The following is a 16488-nucleotide window of genomic DNA, read 5'->3' on the forward strand; positions in this document are numbered from 1 at the left end:
TCCCCATTCACTTTTGTACACATAGTGAATATTCATTAGTGTCTCATGTATTTTTCATCAAAAAGAGGCGTGGTCACCTTCCCTTTCTGCAATTGGCTTTTATTGCTATTAAATATCAGTTTGCCATCAACGCTTCTTCGTATCGATTGTCCCCTTTTCATTTCGCGAAGAAAACGATATACCTTTTCAAAAACTGATGATGCTTGTTTAAATTTTAGCGAGAAAAGTTAGAAATTAGTAATTAATGAAGTGTGGTTTTCGATCCTGGGATATTTAAATGTTATGAATCTGACAAATATTTGTTCTCATAACCAAGTTTTTATTTCAAGTCATCATGGCTCATCGTCGCTTGCTATATGGGCATAAACCTGTACCAGGGTCTTGCCCTAGCGTTCCGCCAACCCTGCCGGGCCGGGGTCTGCCAGGGCTGGCCGCCAAGCTGCCTGGCTGGTTAATTTATGCCCTAGGTAAAACCCAGGATTAACATAGGTATGTTTTTCAAGGTTTGCAGGAGTGTGAGTGCAGTGAGTGCATAGTAGACCTATTTAGATTTTACTTCGTCATACACTAACGTTAGGCATATTACATTAAAATTAGCTTATTTGTGCTGTTACCATACCTAGAATTATTGACCAAATCTTGAAATCAGCCACCAGTCACCTCCCTATGTGCGCTTGCTTCATGTACAAAGTCTATTGGAGTGAACACGGATAACGCGCACCAGCACTGATGAAATAAATGACAGTGAATGGACTAAGTGGCTGATTTTATGATATCGATAATGCAGATTTCTTCTTCTTGCGCGACAAACCTTTGTTAATCCTGGGTTTTACCTAAAACCCAGGGTATAAATCAACCAGCCAGGCGTCTGGGCTGCCAGCATTGGCAGACCCAGGCCCGGCAGTTGGCGGAACGCTACGACAAGATCCTGGTACAGTATCACGGGTGTTTATACCCATATAGCAAGTGACGACGAGCCACAATGACTTGAAAAAGAAACTTGGTTATGAGAACAAATATTCTTGAGATTCATAACATTTGAATATCCCAGGTTAAAAAACCACTCCTCAGAGAACATTAATCACTAATTTCTGAATTTTCTCGCTCAGAGTTAAACGAGCATTATTATTTCTCGAAAAAGTTTATCGTTTTCTTCGCGCAATGAAAGGTGACAATCACCGATATGAAGAAGAGTTGATGGCTAATGGATATTCAATAGCAATAAAAGCAAATCACAGAAAGGGAATTTGGCCACGCCTCTTTTTGATATAAAAATACATGAGACACTAATTAATATTCACTACGTGTACAAAAGTGAATGGGGAAAAGGGGTGTCAGAATAGGGGTGTCAGAAATTGGTGTGTCAGTAAATGGAAACACCTGTAATTAATTTACCCTGGAAAAAAAGTTGGAAAACCATTAAGTGTTTTTTTAGAAGGTTTACAAATCAAATATTGGATGATCTCAATCTTGTAAGTGGCAAGGCAAACAAGTTTAAAACTTTAATTATCTAGTTTTATACTAGTCCTTATTCTGCTACTATAAAAGCTTTAATTATCTGATAAAAACCATTCCTCTTCCTAAGACTCCATCTTTCTCTGATCCATTCACACCTCATCTGTTGTTCCTGCTCCTTTCCATTTCTCAGTGGTCAGAAGGGTTTGATTAGTAGGTTTACCCACATAGGGGGAATTCTTCTTGGGGTAAATTAAGTTCTTTGAGTGGGGGCTGATATCAAACATGTCACCATGTCTGAGAGATGGAGCCCTCTTGGAGATTACACTTTCATGATGATAGAATCCAGTGCAGTAAATCCCTATGGCTTTGTACCAAATTATTGTACCCCTTTCATATATTAACTTCCAAAAGATTGCCAAAGCTGTCAAAGTATGGATTAGAATCCAGTGTCGAACCCAAAACACTGTTCATATAATTTCCATGGTTAAAGCTTGACCTGTTACAACAGATCAACTTCAAACTGAGTGTGTGCTGGTATGTTCATGGGAAACATTGGCATTATTTTAATAGCCAATTTGAAATATGAACAAAATCACATTTGAAATTTTTTTTTATTCGTTTGTGAGACCTTCAAGAATCTAAGATTTCTTCTTACACGTTCAAATTGCATGTCCAGATTAGTATATCTGATTCTAGCATTGAACCATCTATCACTAGTTGATGTAACACTCATTAACATGATTATTGTAAAACACATTCACTTTATTTGAAGTGCTTATGCATAATTTAGTTTCAAAGGCATAGTAGGCCTACTTATGCATGTACAAAATATAAATGAAATCATACATGTATGTATCATGAATTGATAGTAAATATGGTGAGGGTAGAAATGTTTTAGCAATCAGCATCAAAAGATTATCAATAATTTTAAGTTCTAAAGATGCAAAATATTGTCAAATTCATGAAGAGAACATTCTCTGTTTATCTTTCATATTGTTGGGAATTGATCTTTTTCTTAGGAAATTATTTGGAAGCGAGGTGAATCCTCATCGCTTTTTGTTGGTTGGATGGAGGGGCAAAATATCTTCAAATTCATGAAGAGAACATTCTCTGTTTATCTTTCATATTCATGTTTGACACATGGAAGTTATTTTCAAAATATTGCTGTGAAGCTGATGGGTCAAAGGTCATGGTCACGGTTAATGTCATTGGCATATATTGCGGATGGACTCCAGATGCCCCCTGTATACCCTGAGCTACCCCATCTCATCATCATCATCAGTAACACCTCCCCCTGGGGGGTAACAGTCTGATCCCTCCCTCATCTTACCACAGTAACAAATTCAAGGTACACACCACCCCTAGGGGTTACTAAAGAGCACCCCAGCGGAACATGGGGTTAAGAGTTCATGACCAGAAAAAGGTATGTTTAAAGTTCAAATAGAAAGGATGCTAATCAAGTTTTTGTAGTGTCGATTGAAAGAAACAGAACTAGATTTAGGATACTGTATAAGGATAAAATTATCAAGTATTTGGAATTTTTTAAACACCAAATTGTAGTAATAATGTGTTTCTAAAATCTAAATGATCCTATTCAATTACAATGTTTGCTCACTCTCTGTAAGTGTAATAAAAATTTTCACCAGTTTGCCTTTGTAAATTGGTTCTGTAGTGGGTTATCTTTATCTTTTTGTTATAATAACATCAAATGTGAAACACACCCTTTATTACCAGTATACACATGTACCAGTATTTATTTTATTTTCATTTATTTATTTTGTTGGGGGGATTACTTCTCCCAACCTAATGGCTGAATCTGCAATATTGGGGAAGCATTATCGCAGACCTGCCAACCAGTACGTTTTTGGCGTATTTAGTACGTTTTTGCAACCAAAATACGGCAGTACGTTTTTTCTTTTAAAAATATGTTATTGTAAAAATAGAAAATAATTTTTTTTTTTAAATCGTAATTTATTGAGAAAAATCATCTCTATATGTCTCTATTTCATTAAACTTACACAAATATGGTTATTAGATCAATGTAATTTCAGGCAACTTTTTTTTTTTCTCATTTGCAAGAGCAGTGCGCATTTTAGCTTGCATGCAGCTTGAGCGCCGCAATGAGCGAGTGTGCCACGCATTTTATTATGAAATACACTTTTTTTGGGAAAAATGCACTTTTTTTATCACAGAATACACTTTTTCATTCCCAGAGGTTGGCAGGTCTGTCATAACGTTGCAGTAATTGGGAATCTTCCACTGCTTGTTTGAGCATTTAGGAGCCTCCATTTAATTTTTTTCTGTGGTATATGAAAACTGCAATGTGTTTAATATTGGATAGAGCTTTATCTGCATTGGAATATGAAAGTTGGTTGGGTGGGGGTGGTGGTGGTGGGTATACAAAATTGTGGTCTTGTATTTGTGTTTCTGCAACAAATTTGTTTGTTTTGATAGTAGAAGGTTGATTGACTAGGTCCCCTGGATAGGATAATTGGATGGGTCCTGTCTTGTGGGTTGGTCTGAAAGTCCTAGCCTCTCTCCGGGACAATCAAATTTGATGTGTCAGCTGGGACTATCTGGGAGTCCATTGCCATAGCTTCCCTGCTGTGTTCCAGGATCATGACCAAGCAGTTGATTAAAGACAATCTCTACCAGTTTTTCTTGAAAGCTAAATTATTCAAACCAATTGGTAATTCTGTAACGTCTTCTAATAAAAAAAATATCTGAATATTTCATCTTCTCTCACCCATTAAAAAAAAAATCCCTGCTGTACAACTTTTGTAATATATAAAAAGATCTAAATCCAAGTGTTCCTCTGTATATTGGAGATTCTCTTATCTGGACCCCTTGCAAATTGGAGACTCAATCTAATTACACCAGCAGGGGCCGCGGAACCGGGGGGGGGGGGGGGGGCTGGGGGGGCTTCAGCCCCCCCACTTTTTTCAAAAACCGTGTACAAAAACGTAAAAATTGACCATATGATTGTGATTTGTTAGCATGGTCAGCCCCCCCACTTTTGGCTCAGCCCCCCCACTTTGAAAACCGTTCCGCGGCCCCTGCACCAGGATGCACCCCTCACAAGTAGGGGACATGATATTCTCCGACGTCAAGGGTTATCCTTTATATTTCAAAGCAATTTCCATGCAGATAGAATGTACATAATACCAACAAAAAGGTGTGCTTCATTACACTAAAATAATATACAGTTGTCAGTCATCATGCATGATTAGAAACAACATCTGCAATTTCTTCCTTATAGATATCGAGTCTATCTTTTTCAAATCAATGGTATAAATATCTGAGGTTTATCAGGTTACAATAGGTTAAAGGTACATTCTTATGCCACCTTGGGGAACATTTAACATTATTATCATGACAAATTATCTATTGTAAATACACTTCTGTTCTGCACCTAGTATTACATTGCATACTTGATCTAGAAAATAACTTTAAAACAAAATCTTTAGAACCAGCGGGATCTGAACTGTCATTTTCTGACTGCCAGTCAGTGACTCAACCACCAGACTATTTATACTGGTTCATTTTACAGTCATTATAAATTGAGAACCTTAGAACCTGTGTTTTTGTTTTTTTCAGTCGGTCCTAGACCATTGAATAGAAACCTAGATTATTATCCAGTGATGGATATTACAAACATTTGATTTGAATTCTAAGAAATTGAAAATACATTTTAGGCAGAATACACTTGGAAATATGTATAATATTAACCTATTCATATTCCAGAGTAAGAGAAGGAGATCCCAAGAAAATGGCTTTTAGGCAATTTGAAGGATTTGAGTCTCTAGGGCTGTCTGCACCAGCCCAAGTTTTCAAATAATTGTGCTTTTTCTGATCGGCAAATTATCCTGATCTGAACAATCTCAAGATTATTTATGATGGAGACGCAATCATCGCGATTAGTTCGCTGGATTAATCTAAAGATTGCCATCCTACATGTAAGTCAACTTAGGATCATTTGCAAAATAGCGCGCTATTTACATGTGCAGACGCACTCGGGATTATTTATTCGCAGTGTCACATAATGCATAATGCATTGATGCCTCGCTCGAGCACGAATTGTTCTTCTTGCGCTGGTGAAGATGGGGTTTCTTGAATCTAGAGATTAATCGCGAAGAGGGCTGATTGGGCTAAAATCTCGAGATTGAGCAAACTCGGGCTGGTGCAGCACTGGCTTCGGTCAAAATAATTTTTGATGCAAGTATTAACATCAGATAATATGAAAAGGGTCACAAAATGAGCATGCAAATGTACAAAGTGAATGGAATGGGAGCTTGGAAGGTCTAAATTACAGATCTTCTATTAAATACCAGGATGAATTTATCAAACTTATTTCAAGCAAAGAGGGTGGGGGCAACAGCTTTACCCCTCCCTTCACCACCAAAATGAATAATACCCCTTTCATACTGCGCTTTTCCCCTGCGCAGTTCGCCAGCGAAGGGGAAAGTATCCAGTATGAGAGGTACACAGGAGAACTTCCCCGGCGAACTTCTCCACCTCTAGAGGTGGAGAACGATTGATTGTGATAATGATTATGATGATGATGGTGATGATGCTGATGGTGATGATAATAATGATAATGATGTTGATGATGATGATGATGATGATGATGATGTTGATGATGATGATGAAGATGATAATGATGATGATGGTGATGATAACTATGGTGATGACAACGATGAAGATGATGACAATGAGAATGGTGATGATGATGATGATGATGATGAAACTAATTATGTGACTTATAAAGCGCCAAATATACTTTGTAGAGTGCTCAAGGCACTCTTTTTTAAGAAGGCAGTTGTGCAAAGTAGGGCGTGCATGAGCAAAGGATCTTTTCCTCCAGGTTTTGTAGAAATAGCATGTTACTCGTTTGTTAAGGGTTTACCATTTACCATCACTGTTGTAGGGGACACCATTCTGGTTACAGGGAGTGATTAGTAAATATTGTGTGATAATGAGATTGGCCTGAAACAGATTTGTTTTGGATTAAATCAAGCTGGCATTTGGACCTATCTGGGAGTCCATCTCCTGCTGGGTCATGCTAGTGATGAGAACAACTGAGCTGAACTAAAGGAAATTAGATTAGATGAAAAACACTTTCTATAAACCATCATTTAATCTATCTGGGAGGGTGGTGATTTTCAAAAGATGTTTAACTTTTTTTTATTGCATTGTATTTGTTTTCTAACTTATTTAAATAAAAAAAATTGTGTCAGTGATCATCAGAATTATCTGTTTTCAGCTAAGATTTCATGATTTCACAAAGATAAGTTTATTTCAGGGTGTCAGAACTAGATCTATGATAATATGGTAACATTTAACCTTGATTTTGATTTTTCTCATGAAGTTATTGTTTGCTGCAACTACTCTTTTTTTACTTTTAAACAAGTGTAAACCCTCTCAAACATTAAACATGAAAATCCAGACCTGTGTTGGGGAAAAGACACCCTAAACACAACACCCCCTATTTTTGTCTCTAAAAACAATGTTCCAATTTTATCCCTCTGTAAAGGGGAATTTTTAAAGTGTAAAGTGAACCTCTGATTGCATGTGTGTACAGCAGTATTATTTTATTGAGCCTTTTTATTTCCTGTGGATGATAATTGTACATTTTACTATTCAGAATTATGAAGGTGTTGTTATTCAAAGTTTTTAATTGATGGTCTCTTTCTCTCTCTCTCTCTCTCTCTCCTTTGCAGAGTGATATGGCGCATTCAAAAGCTGACTATAGCGTATGTTGAATACAATGAAGGTAACGCTACCAACATCTATGGAGATACATAATGCAACCCTTATTATCAAACCCATAATACATGATGTGAGTTTCTCTGTCACAAACTGCATGTAAAATTGTAATTGTGTTCACCTGTCCTTCCTTCATATAAATCTTATTGGTGGTTTACTAATTTCTCCTCAAATATGTTACTCTTTTGGTACTTTAAGAAGGATTTACAAGTATGAAATGAACACAGATTTTTATTGATTAGCATTTCTTGAGAAAATCTAAAAGAATTCAACACAAAGAAAGGATGAAGAATCAAACATAATGCAAGTCTTATATTGTTGTGTACAGAAACCTGATGTACTAGTTTGTGTTTAATTCTCAGATCTATCCATTTGATCTGATTGATGTTACATGGAGGTGTTATTATGGCCGATGTCCTACTTGTGATTATTTTTTTTTCACCTGGTATTCTATTAAAACTACATGTATTTTAATAAATTTTCTGTGACTTTCTTACTTCTGCACATTTGCCTTTAAAAAAATTGTACAATGCCTAGATTATTATTTTTTTCTCACATAAAACTTTCTTTATTGATGACCTGTAAAGAAGGGCCACCCGTCACTAATTGTCCCCATTGAAACATGTACATTACAAAAACCTCTCATCAAATACTACCTCCATTGGGTAGTCCTTGTTTAATTATCTTATCCATTTCCCATATTATTTTTGTCTGCATATTTGTCTTTTGGATTGTGTGTGATCTCTTCCATTAGTTCCTATATTATTTTCATTCCTTTATCTTTCTTCATTCAATTTCTCATAACTTTTTTCTTTTCCATCTTTCAGCTTCCTTGCCATCTTTTATCACTTCCAAATTAGCACAGCATTGTCTTTCATGACGTAAATGTGTGGTACTTTCCTATTATACTTATTAATCCCATATATTTGTATATCTGTCGTTATCCCCCTTTTGTTAATCTGCACCTTTCATCTTGCTACATCTCAATAATACCATCTTCAGTCAGCATCCACTATCATGATTCCTGAAAACATGTCTCTGTTCTTTGTGTGTTTTGTTTCCCTTCCCTATGTGACACCTTCACTTTACTCTAAAGCTTCAGGTATGTAGTGTGTTGATGCATTGAGCTTTACCAACTAACACTCACTCTGTCTCATGTGAAATGACTCCTGCTTTTTATACGCCTGTCCTAGACGGGACTATTGTAAATGGTTTCATGCTCAGTGTCCGTCTGTCCATCTGTCTGTCCGTCCGTTAACTTTTCCGTGTAAACGCGATAATTTAAACTTAACCTAGGCTCATACAAATTTGGTGCGTATGATACTAGCATGGATCCCAGGAAGCGTATTGATTTTGAGGTCAAAGGGTCACAGCGACATGTTTTCATTTTACCCTTCTGAAGTCCTTGTAAACTGATGAACATGTGACTTTCTTGATGTTTATTTAAATATCTCTGTTTGTTTTAATAGCATGGTGAAAACTGACTCATCATTTACCTCTATCATAGAGATCACTATTTAAAGTACAATCATTTCAGATGAATCTGCCTCTCTTTGTCGTGTTTTAAAAATTTGATGTATGCTTTGCTATCATAGAGGACAGTTTGAAAATGTGATACAGTAATCCATTTGAAAGAAATATTCTCATTTTATTTTATTTTATTTCATATCAAACATTGTCCAGTGGCAGCCTGAAGAAAATGTCTGTAGTCATGAAGTGCTGGATATTCTTTGGTCAATTTTTTTTCATGCCCAAAATTTTAATGTTATAATATTTTATGGCATAAACATTAATAAAGTTAGTTGTGCAAATCCAAAGTATAATTTTTTTCAGACTTTCAATTGAAATGTTTTCAAGGTCAATTTTTGTATCAGATGGTCCTTATCTAAATATTCTTTATTACTTGGTTTCTCATTGTATCATATTACATAAAGCTTATCATCCCTTGACAATTTCTATCAAATTAATTGCATTTCAATAACATGCCTTGTGCAATAAACTTCATCTCATATTTGTAAATTGGCTTTACGATGTTAATGTGCTAAATATCACTTGTTCAATTTATGTAAAGTGCAGTCACTTTTGATAGTCTAATTACAAACATTTGCACTTTTCATTTTGCAGTTCTCTTATTATCACCATGCGGTTTCTGCCTGAATAATTTTTTATCATGTATCTGTTTACAAATTACAATATAATTGATAGCCAGATCAAACAACCAATACTATAATTTGGAAAAAAAAATGGGGAGACATAAAGTAGCTCAAAGTGGAGGAATGAGATATTGAAAACTCCGGGAAGCAAGACTACATCAGCTATCAGGTCTGTGATGATAATTGCCCTTGTCATAGACGACCAATTTTATGGCAAATTAACATCAGTTTGGCCAGCCACATTAACACATCTCATGGGTTAAACTGCCTCTAACTGCCAAATACCTTTATTGAAATTGATTTCAAATGCTGATAGAAATAAACCTCTGTACATGGACAGCTTGTAGAGGTATGGTTATAATTTTCTGGAAAAATGTCCCATGAAAGTCAGTTAAAGGTCATTCTTATCCTCCAGCTTTTTATTTTTTCCTGTTGTTTTCCCTTATGAGATGCTAATTGGGAGCAGATGAGTTAAGCATAGCCTATAGGGGGTATTATTGGGCCAGCAACTCATAGAAAACAAATATGCAGAATATTTTCTTCGTTGTAGTTTCATTCCAAACGTTTCCTTAATTAAACTTCCTTATCTCTTATTAAATGTGTTGTTGATTTTAATGTTCTAAATGTTCTATTTTGTGTTATGCAAGTGTGATTACCAAGTTGCTAAATTCACTATAGCAATTTCATTCACTTGTAATTGAGTTTTAGATGTTTATTTGTATTTTTTCATTTTTTCTGGTACAGATTAATTTGGGTTCTTTTTAATTAATCCATGGAAAATGTGTCGACCTTTTCTGTGCATTCAGTTTTATTTTTTTCCAATACTGGTTATTTTTAATTTGTAACAAACTTGTAATCAATTCACATTGACAACCTTTTTTGTTTTACTTTTCACATCCCTGACAATGAGTTATGTCCATTTTGAAACAAAAGTAAGAAAAATAGACATAATCCATACCACCAACTTGTATTTAAACACTTATATACTATGATTGCATACATGTATATGTGATTTAAAAAAAACAAGTTGGTTGTTCAATATATCATTCATGATACAATGTAAACTGTAGTATCTATCACCATAATAATTCAGAGTGTTCAAACTTAACAGCCACTTGATATGTTAAAATTTTCGACATAGTATCATTGATCCCATTATTAATCAATTTCTTTTTCATTTTCATCCTAAATGATATGAAAACCTGTAGAATTTCTTGTGGACGACCCAGTAGACATCCAACCAGGACAGCTTAGACTCAGTGAAACAGACTGTTGACAGTCAGAGAGAAGTGCTTGTTGATATCACCAAAGACCTCTGACAGGAGGGTCTACCCAGTACTGGTAGCCATTGGATGAAAATTCTCTGAATGATTGACATGAATTACATGAAATATGAACCTTCTGAAGTTTGGACCGGCAGGGTAGTAGATTGAAAATCACCAGGGTGTTTGCTTATAATCTCCATTTTAATTTTTTGTTTGAGGAAGGGATGTGGGCAGTAGATTCTATCCCTCCATTTGACATAGGAATAACAGTGCCATGGAATACATGTATGTTGTATTCACATTTCTTGTTCTCTTTATTTCAAAGATGAATACCAAAGAATAATGAAATTTTACTGATTTACAACTTTTAGAAAGGGTTTCTTTCCCTTGTGTTTTCTATCATAAATGTTTTAAACTACAGTAGTATACATTGTTTGTCATATTATGAAGGAGAAAGGAAGAGTTGGCTATGTCGGTTTTGTCTTCTTTTTTTTTAGATAAAGAGAGAGTGCTATCACAGTATCCTGACATCTTCATATCCCTGAAAGTGTCTTTAAAAGGTAACACTAATGAATGACATACTGCTCTCATCTTTCATTTATTTAATTCACTCATATGGTAATACTTTATAATGATTGAGTAAAAAAACAGCATACAAAACATTCATTTGGCAGACCCAGACAGTAACTGAATTTTAAAAAATGGGAGAGATTTTCTAAACAATTCTGAATCAATTTTGACTATAAATATTCAAGATTGAATAATTTGTTCCATGTCCCATTCATTTTAAAACTTCATCTTCTCATTTTGAACAAATTTAGTTCAACAAAACAAATTGATTTGGTTTATTTCCAATTGGGCTAATGCCAATTCGTCCAATTGCCAACTCGTCACGTTCATTTGGTCTACCATCAGCTCGTCCACTATCCACATGGTCTTATTGCCAATTCGCCCATTCACCATTTCGTCTAATAACCAGTTGGTCCAATCCATTCAGTCCATATACCATTTGGTCTAATTGGACTAAGTGTTAATTGTGCAAAATGAATAAAAATGAAATAGATATTAGACCAACTGGTTATGAGACGAAAATAGTCATAGATGAAATGGTGATTAGACGAAGTGATGATTGGACCAAATGGCTATTGGACCTAATGGTTTTGAGAAGAAATGTTGATGGACAGAATGGCATAAGACATGAAAGTAGACCATGTGGTCAGTGGACGAGTTGGCAGTAGACGAATAGGCATTTTACCATTGACTACACCTTGTATTCTTGTGGATTCATAACCTTTGAACTAATGATATTCTGCTTTTGTGTAGCATTTAATAACATCAGAACAATAAGCATATTTACAGGTTATGAGAGTAATATTTGATTGGTACATTATGCAGGGGTGTGAGAGTTCAGATTTTTATCCAATTTCAGATTTTTTGGGTTTTTATTTTCAGCTTAATTTCAGCTTATTTTGGCTTTCCTCTGTACATAATGTATGGGAGCTCTTTCTATTTCAGACTTATTCAGCACTCTTCAGCTTTTTCCAGATCTTTTTATTTGTGACTACTCACACCCCTGATTATGTTCATCAAACACTCAAATGTTTGTTCAAGGAGGGAGACCTTTCTTTAACATCATCAAGAACGCATTTCTTTTTGTCATTCTGGTTTTCATTGAATTTTAGAGTTGGTACAGGATTTCTCTGTTACAGACTAATTAGTGAAAAATCCATACACATTGCATTGTAATTGTATATTTACATAGACTGTAGGTAATTCTGAAATATTTTATGTGCATGTTGGTCTTTTGAAGTGTATCAGGAGTTTGTTTTCACACTGCCCACAATTTCTTGTAATTTGAAGTAGCATGCAAGTGGAGTGGAATTCACTATCTTGACCTGTATATCTTGAAAAAAAAAGCTATTTTGATGAGTTTTATATCAAATGTCACAGCTTTGTTGACAGTCATTTTATTTCAACGATAATAATAAATAAAAGTTGCATTATATTAACATTTCAATGCGCTTTCAATGATTCATTCTGAAGTATATAGAGTTTAACCTGAATGTGCCCAAGCAGTAGCGAGTCCTGCAAATCTTCTGAAACTTTCCGACGTGATCTTGGAAATATTGTTAAAAAACTACTGTAGATTGTTCAGAAAAAGCAGCCACAATGTGACAAGCATGGGACTGTACTAAGTTTGCAAAGTACTTTATAAAAATAACAAAAACATCATTATCATAAATGGGTTGAAATGATGATAATGTTACCATTTTCATTTTCATATCTAGTCATTCTATACAGGTGCATGATCATGTACTCACTAACCACTCATATGAGCCTATTAAAAGGTATGAATTAAACATGTGTAAACAGAACTATTTTTTCATGAAAAGATAATATATCTTTCTCAATTAGGGGAAAGCACAAAAAGTAGCGTAATAACATGTATATGCATGGATACTTATTCACACAAATTTTATCTAATAAAGTATATATTTCATTCTCTTTCAAAAGAGAAAGAAGACATCTTAAAGAAGTTGTTTCAGAGTTTGGGAAATTTGGTAAAATCAGAGTTTTGATTGATAGATATGATTTACTGGCGATTTGAAATGTACTCTTGTTTACTCATGAAACTGAATTATGATTAGTGATACGAAAGCGAGCTTGAATGTTGTATACAATATAAAATTCTATGAAATGTTAAAATGTGAAAACTAATATAATTATTTTGATTACTGCCTTTTTGCATTGAAAATAAAATTGAAATATATTCACTTTAAATGCTTGATTCAACTTTTTGTTTCCTTTCTTGTTCTTGTGGATTTGTGAAAGAGATGCATTTTGATAGGTTAAGACACATAATTTGGTGGTGTTCATGAGATCTTTATTCCCATTGGTCAATCATTAACTGAATATTTCTTGTTTTCATTGCCGATGTGTGAGAAGAGAGAGGCACAAATAAAGAGGTGTAATAGAAAGAGAGGTAAAAAACAGAGATGAGGATGAGATATGATGGATCCAAAGGAAGAGAGAAAGAATGAAAGGGAGAGAGATAGAAAGAGATAATGAAAGGAAGAGAGATATAAATAGGGAATAAAAGGAAGAGAGAAAGAGTGAAATTGAGAGGGATAGAAAGAGAATGAAAGGAAGAGTTATATAAAGAGAATGAAAGGGAGAGAGAAGGGATTTGTGGCAGATAAATGGGAGGGAGTGGTAGAGAGAAAAGGTTAGAATAAAGATCAAAACAAGAGTGAAAGAGCTATTAAAGGAGAGAGGACGGGGATGTTGAGAAAGGAAAGGAATCAATGGCAAGATTGTATCATTAAAAGATTGGTGTGTTAATTGTATTTTCGCCATCACTGTGCTTGAGAATATGGTTCGACATTATCATCTATAAGGTATAAACATTTGACCATGTGACCTAAGACATGTGCAAAACATTATTCATACTTGATTATCCTAATGTCGATGTTTCATGAGCTAGATCCATAGACTTCCTTAGTTATGGTGCCAATTCAACACATACTCCTAACACGGCTAGAGTTCATTGACCTTTAACTGACCTTTGATCTTGGCCATGTCCCTGAAATGCACACAGGGTATTCAGGGATACACTGCTGCTCTTATGTCCAAGTTTCATGAACTAGATCCATAGACTTAAAGTTATGACAATTCCACAAATACCCTCCAACATTACCAAAGCTTGTTGACCCTAAATGACCTTTGACCTTGGTCATGTGACCTGAAACTCGCACAGGGTGTACAAGGATACTTGATTGCTCTTATGTCCATGTTTCATGAACTAGATCCATAAACTCTTAAAGTTATGACAATTCCTCAAATAACCCTAACATGGCCAAAGTTCGTTGATCGTAAGTGACCTTTGACCTTTATCATGTGACCTGAAACTCAAGCAGGATCTTCAGTGATACACTATTTCCCTTATGTCAACGTTTTATGAACTAGGTCCATATACTTTCGAAGTTCTGACAAAATTTCAAAAACTTAACCTTGGTTAAGATTTCGATATTGATTCCCCCAACATGGCCTAAATTCATTGACACTAAATGACCTTTTACCTTGGTCATGTGACCCGAAACTCGGGCAGGATGTTCAATAATACTTGATTACCCTTATGTCCAAGTTTCATGAACTAGGTCCATATACTTTCTAAGTTATGATGACATTTCAAAAACTTGACCTTGGTTAAGATTTCAATGTTGACGACGCCATCGCCGTCGGAAAAGCGGCGCCTATAGTCTCGCTCTGCTATGAAGGCGAGACAAAAAGGAAAAAGAAAGTAAATTTAAGTGATAACAATTGGGAGAGTTATCTCTTCATCTTTGTCAATGTTTACTCATATCTTTTTTTAGAAAAGGGGAAGAGAAAAGTCAGTACATGTATTTTTATTTCTGTTTTAAACAATCATAATTTTCATATTCTTTGTCCAATTTCTTAAAAACTTTTTTTTATGTATTTTCCTTGTCTTATCCTTGTTTTTAGTCAAAATTTTATTACCAATGGGAAAATTCTCTTTACCCCCCCCCCCCCCATTCCACTGTGATTTGTTTGCCATTTAAAAAAAAAGAGTAAATTCAAGCTCTATGAGAACACAAGCCCATACCTCAATATCTAAGGTTGTTTTCTAAAATTATTACTTTGCCTTTAGGAAGTAACCTGCTAACATGACAAGGTTGTAATTATTAAACTTACATGCTTTATGAGCATGAAGAAAAAAATGTAGCTGGATTTATTTCTGGTTTCTATCACTGTCAATTTCTGCTCAGCTATAAGTATTTTATGGAGACATTTTGAATAACATGTCCATCAAACGATAGATCTTTGAAGTGAATTTATTTTCTTCCCTTCTCCATGGGGTAATTTGGTGGGGGGGGGGGGGGGGGGGGCATGTCCTCGGGATAACATGCATGTATATTAGCCTGGTATTCATCAAACAGCTAATTACCTCACAAATTACATTGAATTCAGCTGTTTTCATAAATCAATGTGCCCTTGGCTGTTTGGTGAATGAAATATGGCAAGAAATAATAAAAACAACTTGTAAGACATTTCTGGCTCATCATATATTAATTGTATTTGGCAGAAGGAATGTTATGGAAATTGAAATATTTTTTGAAGAAAAACATTCTATGATTCAAGTGTGTCATTCCATTTTGAGTCACAATATCTTAATTATTTTCATTCATCATACATTGTACACTAGATGATCTTAAAAAAAGAATACTGTACAAAATGCCCTCAAATAGAGTTTAAGATGAAAATTCATTATTTTCATTAAGCCACTCTCTTGGGTTTATCATTGGTGATTCAATCTAAAATGGATTTAAGTGAAATGTAAATTTCTTTACCCGACTTTCTGATGAAACATGGGTAATAAAAGTTACGCTTAAAATCCTCAGGGTATCACACTATTATTATCATTGAGAATTTTTATGCTGGTTTTAAAAAGGGTTTTTAAGTTAACTTTTTCTCATTTCTCAATTTATTTCCCAATTTTCACTCCTCCTAAAGGGAGAAAATGTATCTGGGTGTACATAGAGGCACATGACCAAAATTAGAGGTGGGCTTAGTTTTAGATATGGAATTATATTTAGAAAATTTTAAGTTAAACAAGAAAAATAAAAAATGTTAATAAATATGTTTATCTTTCTCACCAAGACGATCACAATTGCCATCCTCATCACCTACACTGCTATCATCATCTTCATCATCAACAACACATTATTAAACATGTATCATTACAAACACTGCCATCATTATCATAAGTGCTATCATCATCACCATCATGATCATCTTCATCATTATCAACAGATTATTCCATTCAC

General features: G+C 34.8%; 1 protein-coding gene across 2 annotated transcripts in view; it reads left to right on the forward strand.

The window, feature by feature from the left end:
• Window positions 1-13423, forward strand: part of LOC129265187 (proton-coupled folate transporter-like) — a 31785-nt gene extending 18362 nt beyond the window's left edge. The window contains exons 7-8 of one of the 2 annotated variants that reach the window (XM_064101543.1): window positions 7179-7231; window positions 10586-13423. In XM_064101543.1, the coding sequence (XP_063957613.1) occupies window positions 7179-7231; window positions 10586-10653 (121 nt within the window). In that variant the 3' untranslated portion in view covers window positions 10654-13423. Of the gene's footprint in view, window positions 1-7178; window positions 7298-10585 lie in introns of both variants that reach the window. The other variant, XM_064101545.1, reaches the window with a different exon arrangement.
• The last annotated feature ends 3065 nt before the right edge of the window (window positions 13424-16488 follow it).

Source organism: Lytechinus pictus, chromosome 7, assembly GCF_037042905.1.
Source record: "Lytechinus pictus isolate F3 Inbred chromosome 7, Lp3.0, whole genome shotgun sequence".
Classification (NCBI taxonomy): domain Eukaryota; kingdom Metazoa; phylum Echinodermata; class Echinoidea; order Temnopleuroida; family Toxopneustidae; genus Lytechinus; species Lytechinus pictus.